This window comes from Electrophorus electricus, chromosome 6 (genome assembly GCF_041902795.1).
Source record: "Electrophorus electricus isolate QZ-2024a chromosome 6, ASM4190279v1, whole genome shotgun sequence".
In the NCBI taxonomy this organism is placed as follows: domain Eukaryota; kingdom Metazoa; phylum Chordata; class Actinopteri; order Gymnotiformes; family Gymnotidae; genus Electrophorus; species Electrophorus electricus.
Window position 1 is genome coordinate 30,384,437 of NC_137502.1, and position 24,694 is coordinate 30,409,130.

Here is a 24,694-nt window from a genome sequence, read left to right on the forward strand (position 1 = left end):
GCCTTTTCCTTTCGCTGCAGCTTCTTGTGTGGACCGTTTAACTTCCAGGAAATCTGTGCTTCCTAATGTAGCTTTCAGCGCTCCTGAATTCAGGTCGGGTCATGAAACGGTTTTATTTGAAATGACGGGACTGAACAAATAAGTCTTGGTGTGTCACAGGGCACGTCCTGTTATCCATAAGCTAGAGCGCAAAACTTTTATCTTAATATCCATGCCTTGCCGAAAGTGTTTTGTTTCTCCAAGAAAAGCTGTCTCATTTGGTGTTGATATCAAGGTTAATTTTAAAAGTATCATTATAAGATCCTTTCCAAGTGTAACTTTATTCTTCCAAGTGATCCAGTACAAGATGAACCTAGTTCTCTCATTTTCCTGTTTTCTTTTAGACCTTTTGCTTTTTTAATACAGCATATTGTGGGTCTTTCCATGAGAACCCTGCTTCTCGTGTAGTCTTCCTGTGTAATAATCAACTACTAGTCTGTTCCTCTACAATAAAATAAATAAATAAATAAAAACATTTAAGATTTAGAAAAGTATTTTGACACTGATGCAGAAAAAAAGTATCATGTTTTGAAGCCTGTGATTCAGATTTCAGTACCTCAGTTTGTCCATGTGGGATCTTCACAGAAGTGGCTGTCTACCAATGGCAGTCTGAGAACAGCGAGTCTATTGAGAAGCTCCATGTTATGAAGAGACTTGCCTTTCCCCTGATATGACTGCATTTGCAGGTTCCACACTGATGAATGCTCCATTCACCGTCAACTTAATGAACCTAGCTGTGGGTTCGGCGCTGAGATTTGTTTACACAGGCAAAAGGTTCTTTTGCGAAACGTGACATGGGCTCACCGCTGGCTGGCACAGCTCAATCTGTCTGTCTGTTTATTTGTAGTTTTGGGTCATAAAAATGTTTGCACCTATAATCTCGTGTGGGTATATTGCGAGCTTGTTTTGCTTCTGTTGGTGATGTTCAAAACTGCTAACATTCGGTCAAGACGCTCGTCTGTGTTTCACGGCTGGTTATGAATGGTGCCTTTATGGGGGCCAGAGGATGGGGACAGAAGGGTTATGGTTTCATATTAGAACAGTCTCCTCACGCCCCCCTCCCCACCCCACACCCACTGGTGTCTTAAAGGCTGCTCTGTCCCTCTTGCTGGCATTGGCAGCCTGTCTGGCGTGAAAGGTCCCCCCGCATGGAAGTGCAGTGCTGCAGTGCCTGCGAAGCTGTGCTTCACGGCCAGCAGCTTCCTGCTTTACCCATGAGGGCTGACTGGGGGGGATAAGTGGGGCTTGGCGATGGGTGGGACTACAGCAAAACAAGCCTCGATTTCAAACACAGATGGAAGACGCACAAACAGCATTGAGGTTGAATTGTTGTTTGGACTGCCCCCTAGCATTATGCAGAGAACAGAGCATAAGAATGAGGTTGGTTGTTTTGGGTATAGTTGTTAGCAAAACAGCTTAGAGAAACACTTTAAACTTTATGGGTGTGGTAGTTGTTTTTTTACTGAGTGCAAAGAACAGGAGGAAATATGTGTATACAATAAAGTGTGGCATAGCTGAGCAGGATTGAACACAATAGTCTTGATCCCCCCCTGTGGGAAACTGGCTCCCACACCTGCAATCAACATAGCTCACTAACAGGAAATGACATCAGTTTTGGACACTTGCACTGCACTGTAAATGCATTTACACAGTAATTGCTTTGGACTATTGTTCCCTGCTCATTTCCTATTTAACTTTTGTAATGAGTGGTCTGGAAAACACCTCAGAGAGGAGAGGGAAAAACATTGGGGTGGCCTGTGTCCAATTTCTCAGCCCATTACGACATTTGTTCTTATTGGTCTTTTTAGTGCAGGCTGGTGTGTCTCCTCATACCAGTGTGTCACTGGTCAAAGAGGATGGTTCTTGGCTGCGTAGCGGTATGAATAAGGCAACAGCCCATGTATTGTAAGCAGTGTCATTCATTTTTATCCTTCGTTTTCACCCTCATTGATGTTTCTGATACCATGCACATATAGAAACATGGAGGAGAGTTTGTATCTGTTTAGTGATGTAATGGAATGTGGGCTTTGTGGAAAAACAAGAACAAATGAAGCATTTCTCTTGCACCATTGTCCTTAATAATGATATTGCATAGGGAAAATAAATCCAGTCTCATATCTGTTCAGAATTCACATTCAGGCATCACGTGTGAACATTGGAACTGGCAGATCACATCCCAGTTCATATTTCTGAAGCTGTATGAAAAGGCAGCTGAACCCTGGCCATTGTTTTTACAGTAAGATGGCAGGTTTGGATCCCAGTTCAGGGCAGCTGTGAGTGGCCACATTTGGCCAAGATCCTGCTGTACCTCTCAGGGCATCTAGTATCTCTGTTTAGACCTGTTTGAGGGGCTCGTTCTTGATCTTGTTTCTGCCCTCAGTATGTAGAGCTGATGGCACGTTCTACCTCTTTGGTTCTGATCTAGTCACTTATTGGTTCGGACAGAGCAGCGGAACTGGCATATCGAAGGCGTCAGTTCAGTCACTCTCTTGCGAACTATGATGACGTTAAATTGCCTCATGCAGGGGAGATCCCAACAGCTCGGCACTAAGCAAGCCGCTGCGGTCTAGGCCCGTAGGAAGCATCTGTCCTGTGCCGTCTGTTTTTTTTTCAAGCTTTTTTTTTCACCCCTCCTCCCAAGTGAGTCTGAGAAGCTTGGCGCTAAGCAGGGGCGTGAAGAACAGATGACAGCTTTTATTCTGAATCTGACGCGACACATCCAGAACCAGATCCACGTAGGAAATGAAAGGCGATGGCAGGCGGCTTTGAAGATGCATGGCTACCAAGGATAAATTTATCCACCAGCCCCGGCTCTCGTTGCTGCACCTCTGGGCTTGTATACATCCTGCCCCTTTATTTTGTGGGTCAGAAGAAGGGGGTGGAGTCAGGAGAGGAGTAATATTTCCCCACCGGTTGGGATTAGGAAGGTGAGGCTGCTTTTGATGGCCTGCTTTCCTCGGATTTTTACAAAGCTCGTGAAATCACTGCTTCTTGTAAGTTAGAAAAATGCTGGTGCATAATAAATTCCCATGGTTCTGATATAGCTTCTGAAAATAGCCAGCCAAAGCCACTAAATCATTCATTGACTTAGTGCGTTTGGCATACGGGGCCTTTCAGACCAGAAATGCAAAATTCATCTCGGTGATCATCACTGAATATTGTAGACTAAACAGGTGATTTTCAGCCAGTTACAATATGAACTTTGTCGGTAAAGGAAAATTGACTGAGCGTCCAAATGATCTTTGTAGCTGTTTAAATGTGGTTTTGCATCATTTGTTCTTTAATCAGATGTGAACTGTACAAGGCCATAGTAATCCGATACTCCTTAATCACAGTTAAGCCACATTTGTGATTTGTACCAGGAACCTAAATCACTTTGTCTTCACCTTTGCAGAATGTTTGCAATTTAACAGATTCCTCCACGGTCTAGTTGGATCCTTTCAGACTGCTTCAAGGTCGATATGTTTGTTAGGCTTATGTTCTGCTGAGCGTGTTGATTATAGACGTTTCTCTCCATCGTCGGCGCAGACAGCGGCACCGGGGCACGGCTGTGGCGTGCCTACCCAGCTGGCTGTGAAATTACCACAGGTGTAGAGGGAGATAAGGGACAAATCGGCCCAGGTCCTGCCAGCCTCTCTCCATACGCCTCGAGCCACCATGTCTCTCTCATGGCTCCTTTTTGCTCATGTTTTCTTTCCTCCAGTCTCTCCTCCCTCCCATTCGTCTCCCTCACTTTGTCAGGGCTTTTTGTAATTTTAAAAAAAAGTTTTCTTTTTCTAATTCCAAATCTTTATCCGCTGAGCTCTTGAAAGCTTTTGACCTGTATGAGAGGCCGTGCATGTCATTCCTCTTTGCACTGTTTTTTGAGGACTGTGATCCTCCAGGGAAAAAATTCTTCCACCATACCAATAAAAAAAATATTACTTAAAAACATTAGCAGCTGTGTTCTTGTTCCCAAATATCCTAAGACACAAGTGTCGGACATCTGCTGAAGGTTTGATGGGTAAGACTATATCTTCTCCATTCTTGGGCTAATGAACTCTTCCAGCCTGTGGTTAAGACATGTCTGCGCACACACACACACACACACACACACACACACACACACAGGCATACAGAGCAGCTCCTATAACATGCCAGGCACACTGGGGCTGTATCAGCTACCTGTGCCCCAGGCAGCACATTCCTTTACATTATGTTAAGTGGTGTTCTCCATTAATCATGTGTTCTTTGTGAACGTGTGTGTGTGTGTGTGTGTGTGTGTGTGTATGCAGGTTACTTAAAACTGTTGAAAGTTGGGGAGAAGTTTTTGATGTGAGAATTGATGTGGAATTCAATGGCAAAGTGCTAAACATGAATCACTTAATGACACAGGAATAATGTGATATCTAGGACCAGACCAGAGTTTCTCATTATATACAAATGTTAATATTCTCATAAAATGTCTAGACTAATATTAAGCCTATTTGTATCGGTATTAACAGTGACCGTGTTTCATGAAGTAATATTCAAACTCGCATACTGTTAATTATGTTATGCGCTCAACACTGTTTTGTCTAATAGGCCTTTTTATTTTTGCAGTCTTTCAGGCCTTCCTATGAAAAGTGTATGTGTGTGGAGAGAGAGATGTGGTTTGTGTGATAATAGTGCCAGTGTTGCATGTTTAGTATGCACTAACTGCTCTCAGGCTAATGTGTTAGTGCTGCTCTTGAGCAGACTAACAGTCTCGCAGGCAGTAGAAGGCATCTACCTTGTCACTCCAGCCACGTTTTCAGGGGTTGTACTGGACTTAAGTTACACACACACACACACACACACACACACTTACTTAACCCTTGGCTGACCTTACTGGCCTCCCTTCCCCATCTTTGGAAGGTCACATTCTTTATGTACAGTTCTGCTGAGCGATGGTTTGGTGTGAAGGAGATGGACGGATAGCTGGATGAGGAGTGCTGGTAAACGAGGCAGAAGGGAGAGTCCTTCAGCCTGCCAGCATCATGGACCTCCATCATGGGGTGAATGGGGTTCTCTGTGCGGCCGTAAAAGGCGCACCGATCCTATGTTTGGCCCCTTTGGACAGATATTCAGGTCCTCAGGTTTGCCTAGATGTGTCCATTGTGTTGGTAGTCCTCCTCCTCCACTGACAGATGGCCTGTTAAGGATGATCATTTCCTTCATGTTTGTAATATCTAGGTTTCTTTGTGGCCCTCTTGAATTCCAGGATGACCAGTCTGTCTCTAAAACAATCATAATCATCTTGACTTCAGTTTCAATTTTGCTTCTGTTCAACGATTCGGAGTCTGAAACGATGCCTTTCAAAAACAACAACCTTTCCCAAGTTCCTTTTGTGATGACACGAGAGTGCGCTGAAGGTAAATGATATAATGAAGGAGGAAGGGCTTTTTCTTCTTCTTCGTCTTCGTCGTCTCGGTTTCAGTGAGCATGTGTGATGCACCCGGTGCAGTGAGCCGTCATTTGGTGACACAAGCTGTCATTTACTACCATGGCCTTTAAAAGATCAGTGAGGGCTTGTACACTTCCGTGTGTGCGTGCGCTCAGTATGAAGTAGGAGCATTTTCGCTCACCTCGACCTCACGTCTTTCGCCTTTCACTAGCACATTAACATCTCCTCCACAGCTTCTAACTATACTGCATCTCCCCCCCACATCACCCCCAGCGTGTGACTCAGCCATGGCCGGACCCCAGACTGCACAGGCAGGGGGCCCCTTAGGCCTTTTCTGTAATTACGCCACACTGAGTCACTAATGAAAAAGAAAAAACAAGTGGAAAACGCACCAAAGCTGTCACTGTAGGGCATTGTGAATTGTGGTATTAGTCAGAAAAGAAATGGGGAAAGAAAAGCAGAGAGAGAGAGAGAGAGAGAGAGATTCTCTGTTGGGCTTCTGCTCTGCCCACTGCAAGTCATTTGTTGGCAGAGTGACACTTCTGTCTCTGTTTCAGCTGTGAGGGACACTGTGGTCTTTGTGAGTGACCTGACTGACCCCCAAGGAGCTTCTAGGTGCAGTAACACTGCAGTTGTATTTCAGCGTACAGCTCTACGCCTTCACAAATCATGCTACTGACATCAGAAAGTACGTGTCCACTAACATGGCGCATGCTTCGCTCAAACTTCGCATTCTGAAGAATCACATCTTGTTACTGGAATTGAAATCAGTTAACCATTAAACCTTTCATCAACATAGAGCATCCAATAAGAGAAAAGCCAGAGGGACATTTCTGATGGGATTCCTCTGCCTCTTGCTCTTGGAGACTGCTCATGTGAGGGAGACTGCCCGATTCAAATTGATTATGTGGCCAAAGATCTCAGTTCAGTGTCTAGATATAGATCTGTGTGTTATTCCTCTCAGCTTATAATCGTGCAGTTGATTGGCTCCGAGTCGCTTTGCTTGGTCAGAGCTGCTAGTCCTGCGGATGCCTGCTAGCTACACATTGGATAGTTGGGATTTGACTGAACAGAAAATATTGATTCTAGCCCACTATGTTTGACATAAAACGCCATAAAATTCACTTGTGCTGTGACAACGTTTTTACTATTAAACGCTACTGTTGGTACGTCACATACAGCCATGGTGAAAACTGTAAGTGCTTAACACCCCCCAGCCTCAGGCCCACACATTCCTCAGGGCTTCCACAGGTTTCAGCTCAGGCTGCTCACACACAGCCCCATGCCTGAGCGTTGTGTCCCAGCCCTGGCCGGTAGGGGAGGCAGTGGGATATCAACTTCCAGAGGCGTGTGGCCTGCGATCGAGGGCCTTCCTAAACAGGGCGGCGGCAGGGGGTATGTGGGACGTCTGGTACTTTGACCTCCATCTGACCGTCTCTTGTAGTGCTCATCTTGAAATGAAAGCACATGTCATGGAGGCTTAGGAATGAAAGGGGTGTGTGTGTGCACGCGCGCGCACGCACGTCTGCATGTTGACGCAATTCCCATGTATGAAGTAATACTAACCCAAAAATGTGCATGAACGCTACATGTGAGTGGGTGTGGTAGTAGTGCAGCCTTGAGTACAAGAATAAAAATCTGTGTCAACAAGCGCAAATTAAACTGCGTTCTTTCCCTCACCACCCCCCCCCCCACACCTTCACCTTGAGTTTCTTTGCCAACTGTGGTTTGTGATGACAGGGGACCTGTGGATACTGAGTGAGAGCGATGTTAGCAGGGTTTATCAGCAGGGAAAATGGCAGCAAGGGCACTGCAGCTTGTCCTCAGAAAACACAGCCCAAACTTTCAGAGAGCGACATGCTCGACTGCGGCTTGGGCCTGGCTGTTATAATCAGGCTGTGTGGGGTTTTGCTGCTGCTGTTGTAATGGATACTTCATGTAGGCGAATAAGAGAATACTGCATGCATCTTAAACGTATCTGTGTTGCAGGCACGTTCTGCAGGTGCAGTGGTGACCAGTGGGTCCAGCCAGACCTAACTAGTACTCCACCTGTTGCACACTGTGACCTTTGCAGCAAGTGCTTCATTCATTGTTGACGCGAGTGGGCTGTAATGTCTGCCAGGATGGGGGGAGGGTCTTTAATGTCAGAACCATGGTGGCATGCCCGCCAAACGCCCACGTGTAGTCCACTGTCTGTCTAATGAAAGGGAAGAGGTCGTATTCCTGATTAATGCTTTTCCCATTGGCAGCCTTTAGTCATTTGTTTTAGATAACTTAAACATTTTTGAGATTAATATGGGACATTACATTTCTTACTGTATTCCGGTGCAGTTAATGTAATAATGAAGAGACATTTTCTTTGTTTGTGTTTGATTCATAGATTTTGTTGATTTGTCAGACACCGCAAGGAACTGTTTTACAACTCACTCATTCACAATTATCAGATGTTTCTCAGCATTGTTCTTAGCACTGTTTTTGAGTATCTTGAGTAGCTAATTAAAGGTGACAAATTTATACCTCCTTTCTCACAAGTTTACAAAGTTCCCTGGGGTCTTAATGAAATAGCGATGCATTGATTGGTCAGAATAACACAAGGATCGAGCACCCATCTCACCCTGTCAAAAACCGCCTGTTTCTGTGGGCTGTGCTACCATGGCAACTGTTGAGTGTGACCCCTGAGAAATATGGCTGCCAGAGAAAACATAGTGCAACCATAGCTATAGGTTACGTTTCTAAATGGTTAGTTATTAATTAGACTTTTATTTTTGTATGTTCGCTAAAGTCATACAATCTGACTGTTGCAGACAACCCACTGCTAGTGGTTTGCACACACCGCTTTTTGCCGATTGTAGTTGGGCCGTTCAAAAAAATATCCACTCAGCTCTTCTGTCCTCTGTGGCTGCGGGCAAACATAGCGATGTGTGCTGGTCTGTGTATCCAACTACAGAGCAGTTTCCATGCTTTAGCTCTTAGCTTCAACATAATGCTGGCACTCGCGAGGATAACAATGGCATGTGGGTAGTTCTCAAACCGTGGGTGGAGATGCTCAGACTGGGTGGCCGGTATCGTTCTAAGGAGCCTACACGTGATGTAGGGAGCCAAATCCAAATGGTTTGTTGAATCCCATGTTTTTTCATCTAGTCAGCCCATGAAAAACCAACTGGGTTGTCTTATTTAATAGTTTGTGGGTTGGTAGGCACTCCAGATACCAAAATATGCATGCACAAACCCCAAAAAGTGAGTCTTTTAAGAGTAATTGTGTCCCTCCGCGAATTTGAACCATTTTTATTGAATGTTCTTACAAATCTGGGGGTATGAAGGCACCAATTGTTCTCTGGTGTCCGTCATCTGCCCTACTGTTCCAAACTACGTCTTTAACATCACAGAACTCTGGCAAACACTTCAGCAGGCTTGGAGGAGACAGCTAAATGTACATCTCTGCCAGTGCTCAGCCCTGTCTATTAGGAACAAAATGGTTGTTTTAAACATTCACAGATCAGGTTTGTTTTGTTCAAAACTGCATATCACTCTGTGCTTTTCATCAGGACGTATGCCTGAGCTTAATTGCCAGGTTTATTCGAAATGTGTCGCCATTAAATAGTGAGTTGCTCTTTTTTGGGACCCCTCCAGTAGAATCTTCAAGGGGATTCAGTAATGAGGCTGGTGGTCGCTGCCAAAATCCCTCCACACTCCCCCGTGAATCTTCTCTCTAAGTCATGTCCCCCAGTGGGCAGCTTTGCACGGCACGTCCAATTTCTTGCGAGGGAGTGTCCCCAAAAATGATACCCACAGAGCATAGTGTGTGCAAGAGGAGCCCGTTGTCCTGCGGTGACAGCAGCCGGCCTGTGTCCCGGCGCCGGGCAGAGGCCGGGCCTCAGTGGCACTTTTGACGCTGCTCCCTGGTGGCACCATGGGGTAAGTAAAAACCTGGCAATGCAACTGGGAAGGTAAAGAGCGGGTCAGCTCCGCCGTGGCAGATGTGTTGTTTTAACTGTGCCTTCTGATTGTTTGCTTCACCAGCTTCAGGATCTGAAGTTGGGAAGCGCTTTTTTGTGTGGGTGTGTGTGTGTTGGGGTTTATATAATGAATGGTAACCAAATCCACATGTGTAAGAGGGACACGTGAGGATTTTAAAGGACCGCGTGAAGCTCCTCCTCAGAAGTGCCTCCGATCCTGAATGCTAACGAAACATCTCCTGCCGTCTTGCTCGTCTGATAAATGAGTGATGAGTTTACAAAGAACAGAGACGCTTGTAAGAATGTGAAGACCATGGCCTTGGTTTCATGGTCAGAGAGTACAGATGCTTAATTGCCACCAGACCGCAAGCTGTTGTATGATACTGTCTGTATTACATGAATCAAAAGTGTAACTCCTGGAAATCCCTGCATTATCAGGGTTTGGTCAACTAATAGTGTGTCCTGATGCTTTTAAGAGAAATCTGACATCAGGCAATGAAACAATATGAAGTCATATAGAAATTATGTATTTAGCCTGATATGTCATTACTCTGAGCACTACACAGAGAAAGCGTTGGTCCTGAAGTTGACCGGGTGTGCCACAAATGCAGAGGCTTTTGGACATTTTGAGATGGTGGACACTGTTGGACACTGCTTAGCTGGGGTGGGGAGTAGACCAACCCACACCCTCACCCCCACCTCCCTCCCTGAACACTGCAGGAAGAGTGGTCAGGACGGGAACATGCCGTCAGTCCTCCGACGTACATCAGTGCAAGAGGAATCTAGCTCTAAACAGCAGTAATTTGTCATTTCCCTCTTTGGCTGCACACGTCAGCTTGGCAGGATGTGTCAGCTCTTCATATATAAAAATGGGGAAAAAAACAATTGGACTTTTTTTTTTTGACAAATGGAGCAAATCTATTTGCCATTTGCACATGCTAAGTAGATGCTCCAATGTAGCACGAAGATGTCACTTGTTCTGGGTGGGGGGCTCGTCCCCCAGTGGCCGACCACTAGCGCTTCTTAAACTAGACCAGCCAGCAGCCCCTACGGCTGGATTACAGCCGCAATCCCCACCCATGACTTTGCTTGTAGTCCGTCCAGTACGACTCTCCTGCTGTGCAAACAAGTCTTTGACTGATAAGTTGCCAAGGGCCAATGAACAGATTTCTGTGTGTGTGTGCAAAATATCCCACTGGCCTTCTTTAATGTGTTTTTGGAGTTATTTTGTTTGCCTTGTGTGTGTGTGTGTGGGGGGGGGGGGCTGATATCACTGCATATGTGACATGCTGTGCTCATTGCAGATAAGAGCAGACCTTTATTTATGTCACTGTCTGAGCACAAACACCCCTCTCTCATCCACGTCACTCCAATTTACAGTGCCCAATGGCAGCACTGCAACTGCTGGCTTCTGCTGCTAAAGTGCATCCCTCTTTCCCTCTCTTTATCTCCAGCTGTCCCTGCACCCATCTGTCCATCTCTCATTCTGTCCATCACTCCCTTCTTTTCTCTCTCCCTCCCTTCCTCCACGTTTGCTCTCCGTCTACTCTGCCTAGAGTACTCCTCTCCTCTCGGCTTTTTATTCCCACCCCGTCTGCTCCTCCTCCACCACTGAATGAGGCACACGCCCCCTCCCCTCGTTTCCTCCCTTCTCCCCCTCCGAGGCTACTCGTCAGTACACACGTATAGCAGGCTCACACGCTTCCGAGATCGTTCATTCTTACGTGCACGGCAGGATTTTGCAGGTATTGCGGCTGCGAGGGTGCGTAGAGTACAGCGGCAGCCTCGCGCGCGTTTATACAGACGCGGCATCTGCGCGTGAGCGTGTTCGCGTGCTGGTGTGAAGAAGCACGGATTTGAAGGATAATATAACCGCAGTTGTGAAGCGCTCCCAACGGCTCGTTAACTTTTTAATGGAAGGACTCTACCACGGTAAGCATTTGCTCTCAGCGTTGTAGTGAAATGTATGTCTTAACGTGGGCTAAAGTACAACCAAGGCGCTCTTTTCTTCTTTTTGCGAGAGGAAGAATAAGGGTCGTGATGTGAGGCGTTTGTTTACAGAGCGTAATGGTAACCGCATACTCCGGCCGTTATGCAAGGTAGTTGCGATGATGTTGGCACGATAGGCTCTACAACGCATGGCCACCGAGAGACGTCCAGTTGCGGGAGGTCTCCTGCTGTTTTGATTGTGCGTGCGTCCGCAGGTCGTCCGGAGCGGGAAGCGCGCCGTTATGACCTCGCGGGAGAATAGCGTGTCACGATGACGTCTTGCCCCTGCCGAGAAGCTGAATCGCGGCACCTTTTTTTTCCCTGCCTCAGATCGTCGCTTCTAGTTAATATTTATAGCTGCTTTATTAATTCCGTTTGAAATATTGATGAGTTTCTTTTTGCAAAAAGAGCGATGATTTTGGCTGCAACCTCGATTTGCACATCAGATATCGGGCGGTATAAAAACATGAACTGTAGCACTGGTTTTCTTTGGCGAGTAGGTCGTAGACATCCTGGATGCATTTTAATTGATCTCCAAGTCGTCTTTAACTTATTAAATTGAGTATGTATATGTTATTCAATATAAAAGGGGGAACGTGCATGCTTGGCATACATATGATTGAGTGAGTATGTAATACATGTGGGTGTTTGCGCGCGCTCTCGTACGCGTGCGTGCGTGTGTGTATGAGAAGTCATGCATGAATTGTGCGTGGGCGAGTGTGTTGTAGGAGGTTGGGGAGCATGCATATATTTGGCAGGTGTAGGAGTGGTATTGAAGGTGTGATGTATGAAACAGGCTTTAGTTACCGCTACTGTGCCGTGTGGGGCTCATTAATTCTGTAATGTCATACTTTTCTGGTGTATCTAGAGTTGTCTTGAACTGGTTAATTCTGGTGGTTAGAACTTTTAGCAGTAAAAAAAAACATGATTTCCAGATCTGCAGTGGTCGGACTGTTATCTGAATGTTACTTCAGATGACTAGAATGCGCAACATAAAATGTGCCACAGTCTGACTTCATCAGTGTGGGCACAAACAGTATTTAAATTACCTTCAACAGCAGTGATGCAATTAAATCAAATCTTAAATTCTGTTACCTACCCATCACCTTTGCCAGGGCTCAGGTTTTACCTTTGGTCATTTACTCCACAACCTCCCCCGAGTTTGCAGAGGAAGAGTGAAACTGCTCGTGTATAGGGGATGGAGCGGCTGAGAGGACATGCTCAGACTGCACTGCTCGGCTGTCACTGCTCCGTGGAGCTCTCTGTCACAGAAGACTGCAGTATTCCTCACATCGTCATGGAACTGGGACGATGTGCTTTAATTTAATATCCTGGGTGTCGTCATTGTCTGTGACAGAGCTGCTGCTGGTTAGTGCTGTGTGAAGGTTACTGTCAACATCCCTACACGCACGCACGCCTTCTGGGGTCTCGGGCACCCGTCCTTGTGGGAGTTCTGCATGTCGCAGAAAGTGAGATCTGTAAGTCACAGTGGTTAAGTTGAATTGCAACTGGGGCTCACCTGCACCCACAGTGTACATCCTGGCCTGCTCAGTGCCTGACGAAGGGCAGCCTCAGTCTGGGCACCATGAGCAAGCTTATTTCTTCTCTGAAACTTTACAATGTGGTAAATAATACAAGGGAGACTGAGACTTATGTCACTTAGTTAATTATTTGACTTATTATTTTGCCTAGATTACAATTTACATAGTAAAACTGTAATTTTAAGAGAGAAAACAATTATTATTGATTACCAGTGTGATCACTGGCTGTAGCCCTAAATTCAAATGATTTGTAAGTCTTCTGTAAAATCAGCAATTTCAACTGTTGCTGACCTCTGCTCACCACTTTCTGTGAGAGGAACTGGCAGAACCCTCCCGGTACACACTATTTGCATTGATTTCCGCTCTGAGCTCCTCAGTTCTTCATCCTGGATGGTGCGCAGCAATCCAAAGGCCTACCTCAGTCCCAACGGCTATAAGCCGCGTGTTTTAAACGGTGCCTGTCCGGGATCGACAGACAGGAGATTGCAGCGTCTGCGCCGACTCCTCTGGAATCGCCGCAGGTCCTCACGTCAGATGGCGGCCTCCTGCTTCGGCCTGCGTTCCGGTTGCAGCGTGCCTGCCCGAACCCCTGGGCTGGCAGGAGGTGGTACCTTCTTATTGGCGGCCAACAACTTGGCGTGCTGTTTGGTGGTTGAGTGCGCTCCCAGTCTTCTGGTGGGCTCCTGTTGGAGAGAGAGTGAGACACAGGGGAGGGAGGGTGCAGAAGGTGGGTGGGATGTGTTTTACTCAAATCACCGCAGGCTGTCAGAGCAATGGCTGCGAGTGAGGAGCCCCAGTGTTCTCGCTGCCGTGGCGGGCCGTAGGGCGGTCGGGGTGAGCCGAGGCCGGGGAGGGGGAACTGGGGGGCGGGGTAAAAAGTCCCCAGCAATGGGAACCTGAGCGAGAAGATGGGGAGCTTTCCAACGGCCAGCTCCCCTGGTGCGACGTCAGGCTGACGTGATCACTGGAGGCAGAGGCAGCCTTCGCTCGCTCACCCCAGTCTTCCTTCCCTCTTCATCCTCTCTTTCTGCGCACCCGTCTAATTACCCGCCCCCATGATAGCCGGGTTGCTGTCGTGGCAAAAAACGACGCAGGACAAGAGACCGCATCCGGCAAACAGCAGGGTTCGGCAAAACGGTCACCTGCTGTCTGTCTCGCTCGAGCTGAGCCTGTTCCCAGGGACAGCAGGGCGAATGCGTTTGCCACTGATATCCTGCAGAGCTTACAGTGCCACCTCTCTAATCCGCGCAGAAAGACAGGTGGGTCTGCGCAGAGGAGCAGACGTGTAAATTTGGAGTGGCACCTGTGTTGGACACGTTCTCTCTCGCTGAGGAAATACACACTGCTGTTTTAAAGATCCCAGAAACGTCTGCAGCAAAAAGCCTCCAGAAGCTTCCACGTGCTCTGTGATGACGTACAAAGAGGGACCCGCTGTCGGGTCCGTGTGCTGCGTTACCGTCCCCCTGAGTGCAGTCACACAGTGCCTTCAAGGGAAGAGCTTGAAGCTCCAATGGAGCTTGAAGCTGCAAAGTAAACTACTGAAAGTGGTTTTCCTTGGCATGGTTTTTACCTAAATGTCCAAATTTTAATGTGGCATTAGTCACATCATAAAACTGTTGAATACTTGGTGCCCTGTTAACGTTTGAAAACGCCTAGTGTGTATAACATTTATTTAAATCGTTATGGCTGTGGATGGTGTCCTTGTATTGTGAAGTCTGACAAGTGTCCAGAACCGGAGTGTATCGTGAGCTGAGAGCATCATTAGTCCTTTCTTACTGACAGGAATCCAGCTTAATGGTCTCCTGGCCAAATATACTAGCATAAGAATTGTTTCCTTGGAGACAGCAAAGCACCATAAGTCATTCTGGACAAGAGCGCCTGCTAAATGCTGTGAGTAAATATCTGCTAGCATGACACTGGACAGGACTTGTTTGATACATCCATCAGCCTTAAGCGATCCAAACGTCTGGCCGTCAGCGCAGAGCTCGGAGTGGGGCACATTTTGCCCTGCTGTCCAGACAGTTCCTGACTGCATTTGCAATTTGCACCGACTTTGTTTTGGTTCTTTCTGTTTGTTTCTGCGTTGGGGGATTAGCTGGTTGAAAGTGGTACCTCACTCGGTGGGCCAGGGTTTAAGATTGATGGGTGACGCTATCTGCTAGTTTGCCATGGGTAAGCGCGCCGAGTCTTTAATCCCTGAGCGCGATGACACAGCCCCACCCCCCAGGGCAGCCAGCCTGGGCTCATACAAAGGCGTTCTTGTGTTCAGGCCTCTGGTTTGTTTGTGACTCCTGCCCAGAGCTTTACACATGCTTACATATCCAAGCTCACAGGCCATAAATCTTCTCCTGCTTTTGTAGGAGAGAGAAACTATAAGACTAAAACCTGATTCGGATGGGATTAGTATGGTGCTTTGCCACAAGACCTTAGTAATATTTAGGGCCCTACTAAATTCATCAGAAAGCTAAATTTCACGGACTGTTTCTCCAACTTTTACAAGAAATAGATTTTACAAGAAAAGTACAACAGCTCATGGCAGTTATTACTACTTAAATATCACTTAAGATAGAAGCAGGGGTGTGTGTGTGTGTGTGTGTGTGTGTGTGTGTGTGTGTGTGTATATATATAAAAAATATTGCACGCTTCTCTGTGTGTGTGTGATTAGCAAATGTCCTACATATGGCTATCCTAGACAGATTCACTCTCCAAGTATCACTGAATTGCTCATCAGGTGTGATCTTTGTGACAGCTAGTCCAAAATAATTTTCCACCATCTTATAAAGTATTTTGTCCAAAGTTGTACAGCTTGGATGCTCCCTAGCGATGGAAGCATTAACCAGGTCCACCGCCCGGTCCACGTTAACCAGTGAATTTTTCACTCCAGAACCCCTAATGTCAAATCACGTCTGGGCACAATTTTCTGAACCACCAACTGAGGATAACCCTTAACAATTCTAATTTCACTGTATTTTGGGGCAAATTGCCTATTATGGGGGAAATAGCTAATTTCATGGTCTGTGATGTGATTTTTGCAACCATAAATTGAGTAGGATGGATCCTATTTATGATCAATTTGCACAGGATAAGAAATCTTGTTAAAAATGAGAGAAATGGGAGTGGCTACTCAATTAATATTATGTTTGGTGTCTCACCGAATATCAATGTATAATACATAATTTTCAGTGGTCACATCAACAGAAAAGAATTGCTGCATAACATATATTAAATACAAGTTCTCTAGGGCTGATATGAACCAAAACTTGAATTTAGACAAAAGTACTGGGGTTATTCCTATTGGTCCTTTTATAGGAGGTAAAAGGCACCACAGTCTTCAGTGGCACAGAAGCACAGTCATGGGGGATTCAGACAGGACTAAAACCACTGTAGAAGACTGGTAATAATTACATTACCCACCTGCCTATGTAAAACTAATCCTGCCCAACAGAGACGGAAAGGGGAGAGGGAGTGAAATAGATGCAGATGGAGGGGTGTGTGTTTGCATGTGTGGGTGGGTGGGTGGGTGCCATAAGAAGAGAAAGCCGAGGTCTCTTGCCAACAGCTTGTGAAGCAGGTGTTTGGGTCTCAGCCAGCCCCACAGACTTGTGGGAGGGGTTGAGTTGGGGTGGGGTCAGGCGAAGGGCTGGCCTATGAGTGGAGCCGATCCTGGGTCGCCATGGCGGCATATGGGCCAGCCGGGGTCAGGGCGGCCGGGGCCAGGGTTCCTTTGCAGTGAGGTCTGCTGATTGTAGCTGCATCGTTTCCACAGTGAGAGAGGACCATATGCTAAGAGGGAACAGGAGTCTATTAAAGATGACCATGCCAGTGGCTGGGGACACCCGGAGCACGCTCAGCAGGCTAATCCTCTAAGCTCCGAACAGGCGGCCAGTGCACATGCCATTCACATGTAGATTCGATCAACTGGCGGAAAGTATTGATTTATTAGGTGTGCATATAATAGGGTCACATAGGGCACTACAGATGAATGACAAGGCAAACACTACCTGTGTAACGTGATAAAGATTTTCTTAAGGTTGGCTACTCGTCGCAAGTCCATTCAGTGTATTTTAAAGATAAATGTAAACCGATCAATATCTGTCTATACACATCGAAACTACCATGAAACCAGGTTAACAGCTCAACAACCCCCCCCCCCCCCAAGAAAATAGTACTTAAAAATGTTTCTGGTTTTGAGCTTTAGACTTGTAGACTGCGCTCCGTTAGGATACCATATGAGACCTCTCATAAAGACGTGTGTGACGCAGTGCAGTCAATAAATGATTGAGGTGGGTTAATGGCACTCACCACATCAGTCATGTTTTAATGGCAGTCTGATGGCGAGCAGGTTTTAGGAGCTGAGGGTAAGGCAGCTGTGTGAACACGCGGTCCTAACCTCACTCGTGTAATGGACACTCTTCCACGGCACTGCAGTGGCGCAGGGTCGGTTTTCCTTCCTATGTACTACCGACAAGCTCATAGACGATCTTTCGGTGGGGCAGAAGGTGCAGGCTCTGTGGCTCCTCTGTCTGGCCCGAGGAACCTCTCACAAAGTGGCCTGTTTTGAAGACCTTAGAGGAGCAGTGTTATTAATCTGAGAAAAACCCAAATGGCAGCAGATAGAAGCAACCCATCAGCAGACCAGGGGGGCAAGCAGGCCTGTGATGGTGGTGAAACTGTAACATTTAAATATTTCCATCCATGTTTAACAGTAGTTCAGTATACACAAATTATTTATCATTAAAATACTGAAATGTATCCACATACAACTGCCCCCCCACAATTTGTTAGTGTGTTTGCTATTCCTGGTGGCATTTCACAATGCACACAAAGACATGATGTACTAGGTCACCTAACAGTCTCATAGTTAATATTGTACACTGTGTTCTTATTGAAAAATTGTGATCAGTCAGTGCATTGAGATCATCATGCCCCTAAGTGCCTGTCACTTCTTTGCAATTTGTATTGAAAGGGCGCATGCTGTTTTGTTGAGGTGGTTTGAGGGTTCTGGCTTTGTGAATCATACCCCAGTGACACTGCATTTGTTTAAGCTTCTCAACAGTAAATTGCTACTAACTGCTATGGATAAACAAAGCTCAACACAATGGAAGGAGAAAAATCTTTTTTTTTTTTTTTTTTTTTTTTTTTTTTACCCCGTGCATAAAAATATTCTACCTTGATTGTGATCGGAGGAGAATCTGATGTACCTTTATTGTTAATCATTAATAAAAGTCAAGAATTCAAGTGGTAAAGAATAAATCTGGGCTGTGTTATACATGATTTCAAGTCTGTATGTGACTTGGCGTGAAGCCAGTTAATATAAGGGCTGAGCTTGAGTACACTGAGAAGATTATTTGTGGTTTGACACCAGTCATCTGGATGTAATATGGACTTCCTCACACACACTCTTTTGGTTATGTATCCGCGCATTCTTTGTCTCTCCAGCTCGCTCACCCCCCCCCCCCCCCCCCCCCCCGCAGACACACAGACACACACAATCGTGGAGGGAAGCGCTGTTACTCTGTGGCTTATCGCTCACAAGGTGGGGAGTGCGACCAACGTTGGCTACCGCCGTGTCTTTTCTGTGTAACCCCACTTCCTGTGCACAAGCCTCTTCCTAGCTACAGAGCTCCTCGTCGGGGAGTAGAGCACCCCCCCCCACCCCCACCGCACCCCAGTTGTATTCCCAAACTATCCTCACATGGACAATTATTTAAATGGCTGCTTTGATTTAGAACATCAGAATCAGGGATTACTTTACTTTATTTATATGCTGTTGATGATAAGCTGTTTCCATTATCTAGTGTGCATGTGGTATGTTATATCGTCGTGTTTAGCCTTCGTAATGCAGTGATTAATGAGGAAGGAAGGAGTTGTCCCAGATATGTCCTACCACAGGCAGGGGGCGCTGTGTCTCTGAGCCAGCCTGGCTGCCAGCCGTCCCTCTAGGATTGTGGCTGACCCACAAAGCCACATGCTGCCCAGTGTGCTTGGGCAAATGTGCTAAAATGATGCCCAAACTGACCTCTCTCTCTTTCTCTCTCTCTCCCATGCTTTTCACAGATATTTCAAGGATTTCCTATTACACAGGTGAGTGGCTTTCTATTAAAAACTCCTCCACAGGTCTTATGGCGAACAGTCTTATGAAAGGGCCATGCGTCCTGAGACTATTGGCCTTTTGCAATGACTCTGGGTGATGAAATAGATGATCGATCAAAAATCACTTAATAATCAGCTTTAATTTCATTTAATAAAGTCATGATGTGTTGGTGGATAATGTACGTTTGTATAAACAACACGCCGTTTTCAATCTCTCAGTGCAATCATCGTTCTGGCCCAAAAACCTTATTGTGGAAGTTGGTTTTTGCTGAAGTTGCCAGCTCTGCTTTGCAGTCAGATCCAGCATGAGATGAGGGGATCCCTGTGTGGGCCTGGACGTGAGAAGGGTGTTGGCTCAGTGGTGCTCGGGTGGAGGGGTCCGGTATTTGAATATCTCTTCATGGGGGGGGGCAGCATTGTTCCACTGGTGCACACGTCATTGTCACAGCACATGAAAATGCCATTAAAAATGCATAGCGGATTGTTCGTTTGGATGGACACGGGGTCGTTAGATAGAAGGTCTGTCTGAACCACTTTTCCCTCCTTGCCTGATTTATTATGCAATCTGTCGTGTAGGGTCCGGCGTGAGGCGAGTGGGGGAGGGGCGAACGGGAAGCTTCTTCACTGCAACTGCACCACAAGTCGAGCGTGGCAGCAGCAGGGTGTAAGGAGAGTGCAGCAGGGAAGGGACGTACGCAGCAGTGTCTCTCTGTATCCAAGTTACGCCGATGAAATGAACTGTAAACATAAGCGTGCTTGTCTATATTTGGCTCTAAGACAGGTGGAGCCAGTCTGTTCGGAGGAAGTGCGTCCACGCATAGCGCTTTCAGCACTGTAACATGAGGAGTGAATGCGTTTGGCAGCCTGTGTGTGCCCGTAGTGTGTGCCTGACATTTTCCACGTCTGCTGGGTCAGGGCCTCCGCTCGAGCTGTTGGACGAGTCCAAGAAGCAAGCACGGGGCGATGTCGGTCAGCATACTGACCGAGGTGAACCGTGATCATGTGTAGGAAGCGCCCAGTTAATTGCCATGTCATCATTTCCAGGGCAACTGTCGTTACCGTTATGCTTCTGGGATACACGGTGATGTCACTTTCTGGAATGGCCTGAGCGAGTCAGAAAAGCAGCGGGAAACATCACCGTATATATATTAATTCGCGACCGGTTTAAACTGACGCAGTTTAATCGACCGGCATGTGCACTAACATCTAGCCACTTATTAGTCGTTTGCTTTTTGTGTGCATTTGCCTATGCTGTTGTGATTCGTTTTGCGAAGAACAAAGTGTTAGCAATGCGCTCACTGCTTCAGCGGTTTCTCCGTCGTGATGCCTCTGAAGCGTAATGAAGTGTTATTACTCTTGCGGTAAAGCTGCTAGCCTTCGCTAATTAGGCTGCATTGTCGCGTTTAACGAGGCGCTTGGAGTCTGTATGTGACTGAGCAATTAGCGTTCACAGCTCGCGCGACGCGATGGGTCTTGCGCGTTCTTGGCCGTTTACTCATTTAGAAAACCCAAAGCTCGTCGCCACATCGCGCGATCGTTATTGACGATGCGGTACACCCTCCGAGATGCACAGGACTCTGTCGCCCGAAAGGTTCACGGACTTTGGGCGTCTGCGCATGCATCAGGCTGTGCTGCTTGTGCTCTGCGTGACTGCGCGCATGTTAGTTGCGCCCTGATGCACTGTGATCATTACTGTAGGGGGTGTTCATTTAAGATTTCAAGAGAGGTAGCGTAGCTTAATGTAAACTAGATATTAAATCGGGGATAGCTAGATCGTGAACCCCTTTCTTTGGACCCAGTCCTTCCTCTTCCTCACGCCCGATCTCCCTCCTGATTCGCTAAAGGGTGATTGAGGAGGAGTAAGGATTGAGGGAGAGGAAAGGGGGGGGGGGGGGGGCTGTCATCACCTGCCCGCGCTCAGTCACTGCTGCCGCGACCTCCTGCTCTCAAGCCAGAAGGCCTTGGTCGGCCCTGCAGTGGGAGGGCCCAGGCACCAACTCTCAGCAACCGCTGACGTCCTCTATTCACACTCGGCTCTTCCTTCAGATTCACTTCTTGTTGCCTGTTGTGCATGGCAGCGCTCCGCCACCTTATGCGCTTTGTTTTCCTAGACATGTCTTTTTCTTTGGCAGCTGACGGGCACGGTCCGCCCCGGGGTTTCCTCTCCCAGCGGAGGGCACCCGGGGCCCTTTTCTTTGTTTATTTTTACAGGGGACCCTCAGCCGTGGGTGTTCCGTGTGTTTATCTGTTGACTTCGCACGCCGGTAAATCATGCCACCATACGCGGGGAGCGGCGGCCCCGGCAGTCAGCTGGCAGAAACGGCAGGCTGCTGAAAGCCCTTTTTGTGTGTGTGTGTGTGTGTGTGTGTGTGTGTGTGCGTGCACGCACGTGAGAGTTTGAGGGGGTGGACAGGGGGCCGGATGCAAGAGGGCTGGTGTGGGGATCACACACCTCCTTTTCTGCCTTTGTCTTGGCCTTTGTGTCGGGAGATCCGTACCCCACTGTCAGTGTGAATGGCTGTTGTGGAGAAGGCCCATCCTCTTCCTCCTCCTCTTCCTCATCTCTGTCCTCCCACCGCCACTGCTGTCTTCACCAGGACCGTCACTGTGCACGTGGGCTCCGGGTCTCTTCCGGAAGTCTTTTAACTGGGATGCTCCTTTAGAAAAACTCCAAAGTGGCTAGAAACTGTTAAAAAGAAAAGAATAAGGTGGATTGACGAAAAATGAAAAGTGCTAGGTTAGATAGCCCCCTTAAGGTGTGTTAATAAAATGTCCAAAAAGTGAATTTTGGACTAAACCGTTGGTGTGGTATCCTGTCATGCTGCAGAGAGATCCGTCTGAGATGCTGCCTTGGCCTCTGCATAGCTGGGTTATGCCGTCTCTTGCTAGCGGGAACGTGGCCTTCAAACAGCTGCTTGTGGCCACTGTGTGTGTCCTGAATAGATGTGGTGTGCAGGAAGATTACCCCCCCCCGGTGATCAGCTCAGGGATCGGTTTGGTACTGGGTTCCACCCCACCCCCCACTTCTCTTCTCCAGGGTAGAATAGACGTACACATGCCACACTCTCCTTTTGTACGTTTATTTATGGACTGGAGTCTTGCTTTGTAAATGCTTTGTAATGCTTATGTGCCCGGTACATACATTTTAGATTCTGTCCTGTTCAGCATGCATGAGGTTGAGTTATGGTGGGTCAGTAACGTGTTAATTACTGTACGACATGCAGTGAGGTAGAACACTGGAGCAACCCTGCAGCAGTGATGGACAGATGTGGCCTGGATCGTAGCTTGAGTCTGCCTGACATTTTCACTGGGCCTGAGGAGATGGTAGAGCCTCACAGAGCCAGCGGTGGAGGGGTCAGAGGGTTGCTTCTCGGGCCACGAGCAGGGTCAGGCCTGATTTGCGGCCTGGTTTGCTTGTGTAAACAGCAGCGGTTGGCCTGAATGGGGAGAGGGGCTATTTGCATATTAATGTGACTCGGCTGAACTGCCCTGGCCCCTCCTCTTGGTCCTCCCCTTTATCTGGCAGTTGCCATAGGGAAGCAGTAGAAGACAGGCGTCAAGTCTCTTTCTCCATCTCCGTTTCTTTCTCTCTTTCTCGTGTGTCTCACTCACTCCTCTCGCTCTCTCCACATCGTTTTGCTTTTCCATCCTTTAATACCTCCACCCTTGTCTCTACTTCTCTCACTAATCCATCTTTTAGACAGACAGCCACACACACAGAGCAAGGACTCTGGCCACTTGCCCTTACTGAGAGGCCACTTCTCAGCAGTTCTGGATGCCAGGCACTGCAGGCTGGTCCAGCATTGTTCCTGGACTGTGACCAGTTCTCATCAGGGAGCCCTAACACCGGTATCCAGACCTCCAGAGACCAGCCTGGACCTGCCCGGACCGGACAGGAGCACCCCCGAGACCTCCTCTCCAGATCCCTCGATGAGAGCCCGGGCACGGAATCCGCCAGCGGTAGCGGTGTGAGTGGCCCGCCCTCCAGCTGGGTGGTGCTAAGGCCCAGGTGGGCCGGGCCATGGCTCCCACTCGGGCTCCCTGGAGCAGAGGCTGCTGGCGGGCCTCCACGGCAGCCTCTGGGAGGCGCACAGAGAGGAGCGGCTGTGGTCCTTTCACTGTGTGTTGGGCCAGAGGTACTCATCGACCGCCTCTCCGAAAATATTTCCTCTGTCCCTCATCTCTGCACCTCCCCGTTCATTTTCTCTCTTTTTTTTTCCTCATCTTTTGCCACTTCTTTCTACCTCGGGCTGTAGTTCTGCTTGTGCTATTAGTCATACGATATTTGGGAAACGCAGTGTGCTGGAATCGAGATGTTTGATCCGTTCTGTGGAGTGGTGCGGTTTGGCTTAGCTGAATGATTTGCGTTGCCAATGTCCTGAAACGTGGCGGTCAGGCCTGGTGACGTTCTGTCCTTAGTGCAGGGCTTTGGGCAGCCAGGCTTCCTGCATCTGAACACCCGCCGTCCAGCGCAGGGCCCTTGGCATGGTGCTGCATCTTTTGTTGGATTTTCTTTAGCCTGCAGTTTTTCGTCCTCGGCGGTTCTCGTGAGTGTTTGTTTGTTGTTCCACACGCTCAATAACAGGATGAATTAAAGACAGACGTACCTTCTTGGCTCTGCATTCACTTGGGGGGGGGTTAGTCATTGTCATAGATCATTCACACCGAAAGGCAACGCAGGGCACAGGAAAATGTTGGTGTGTGCACGCGCGTCTGCCTGCGGGCCGATGCAGTCGTGGGCGTGCGGGCTATAGTCAAGCAGCTGCTCCGTGCACATGGCTCAGCGCCCATCAATCTCGACAGCTCATTCTGCCTCCGTTTCAAGTGTCTTAGTCATTGAAAATGTGCTTGCCTGTACAAAGTCTTTGGTAAGAGTCCGAAAGAGAGAGTGTCTGTGTGTGTGTGAGTCACAGAGATACAAACCCAAACAATGAGGATATGGTGTGTAGCCTAATTGGTATTGATTGATGCAATCTGTCTGACTCCCCTGTAGCTGCTGTAATATGCATCATAGCCCTTCATTCTGCGTTAACTCAGTGCTTTAAGAACATGGCTGGAACACATGTCTTTCTTCTCACGTTGGGCATGTCTGTCTTATGTGCCAAGAGACAGATTAGGTGGCTTGGCATGAAGTCTTGAAAATACAGTGGTGTGATTGTACGACAACACTGGGAATGTCCCCTGAAGCTCTGGCCGTGCGCATGCACACCCACTGACGCTCTGGCTCTAAGCCTGAGTCTGTGAAGGCGGGGCTAGGATCCTGACTGACAGGCCTGTAAAGCATGAGGCATATTAGCTCTGGCTACCTGCCAGTAACTTGACCAGGGTCTCCGACTGATTAATATTGGGCGCAGTCATAGCTACATAAAAATAGCATTATGCCTTTTGTTTTTTCGTACAGCAGTTTTGTGTTCTTTTGATTTGGAAAGCCAATGATTATTTGAAGAAAGAACCTATGCTATGATTTAGTCTAATGCCAGCGGATCTGAAGACGTGACTGCAGTAATCTGTCTTTGGAGAGTTGAGGGTAATCTCCCCTCTAACAGTGCCTTTCACATAACTCACCATTTTTCTTTGCCAAAACTGAAGTGCCTTAGCCTAACATCAAAGAGAGAGTGACCAGAAGAGTCGCCCTGGCCAAAGAGAAGTAACGTCCTCTGCAAGCTTTTATT

The 24,694-nt window shown here is 47.6% G+C and overlaps 1 protein-coding gene across 12 annotated transcripts in view; it reads left to right on the top strand.

Moving 5' to 3' along the window:
* The window catches only part of ptk2aa (protein tyrosine kinase 2aa), a 65,160-nt gene that overhangs the window by 1,175 nt on the left and 39,291 nt on the right, over positions 1 to 24,694 (top strand). For 9 of the 12 annotated variants that reach the window (XR_014124270.1, XR_014124269.1, XM_081716367.1 and 6 more), the window contains exons 2-3: positions 18,987 to 19,013; positions 22,723 to 23,158. The exons of 1 other annotated variant lie outside the window; for it this stretch is intronic. Coding sequence is in view for 8 of the 11 variants with exons in the window: in XM_081716367.1 (XP_081572493.1) it covers positions 23,044 to 23,158 (115 nt within the window). In the remaining 3 variants the exon portion in view is untranslated. Of the gene's footprint in view, positions 1 to 11,092; positions 11,332 to 18,986; positions 19,014 to 22,722; positions 23,159 to 24,694 lie in introns of those variants that run through there. 2 more of the 12 variants (XM_027030885.3, XM_081716374.1) reach the window with 2 other exon arrangements.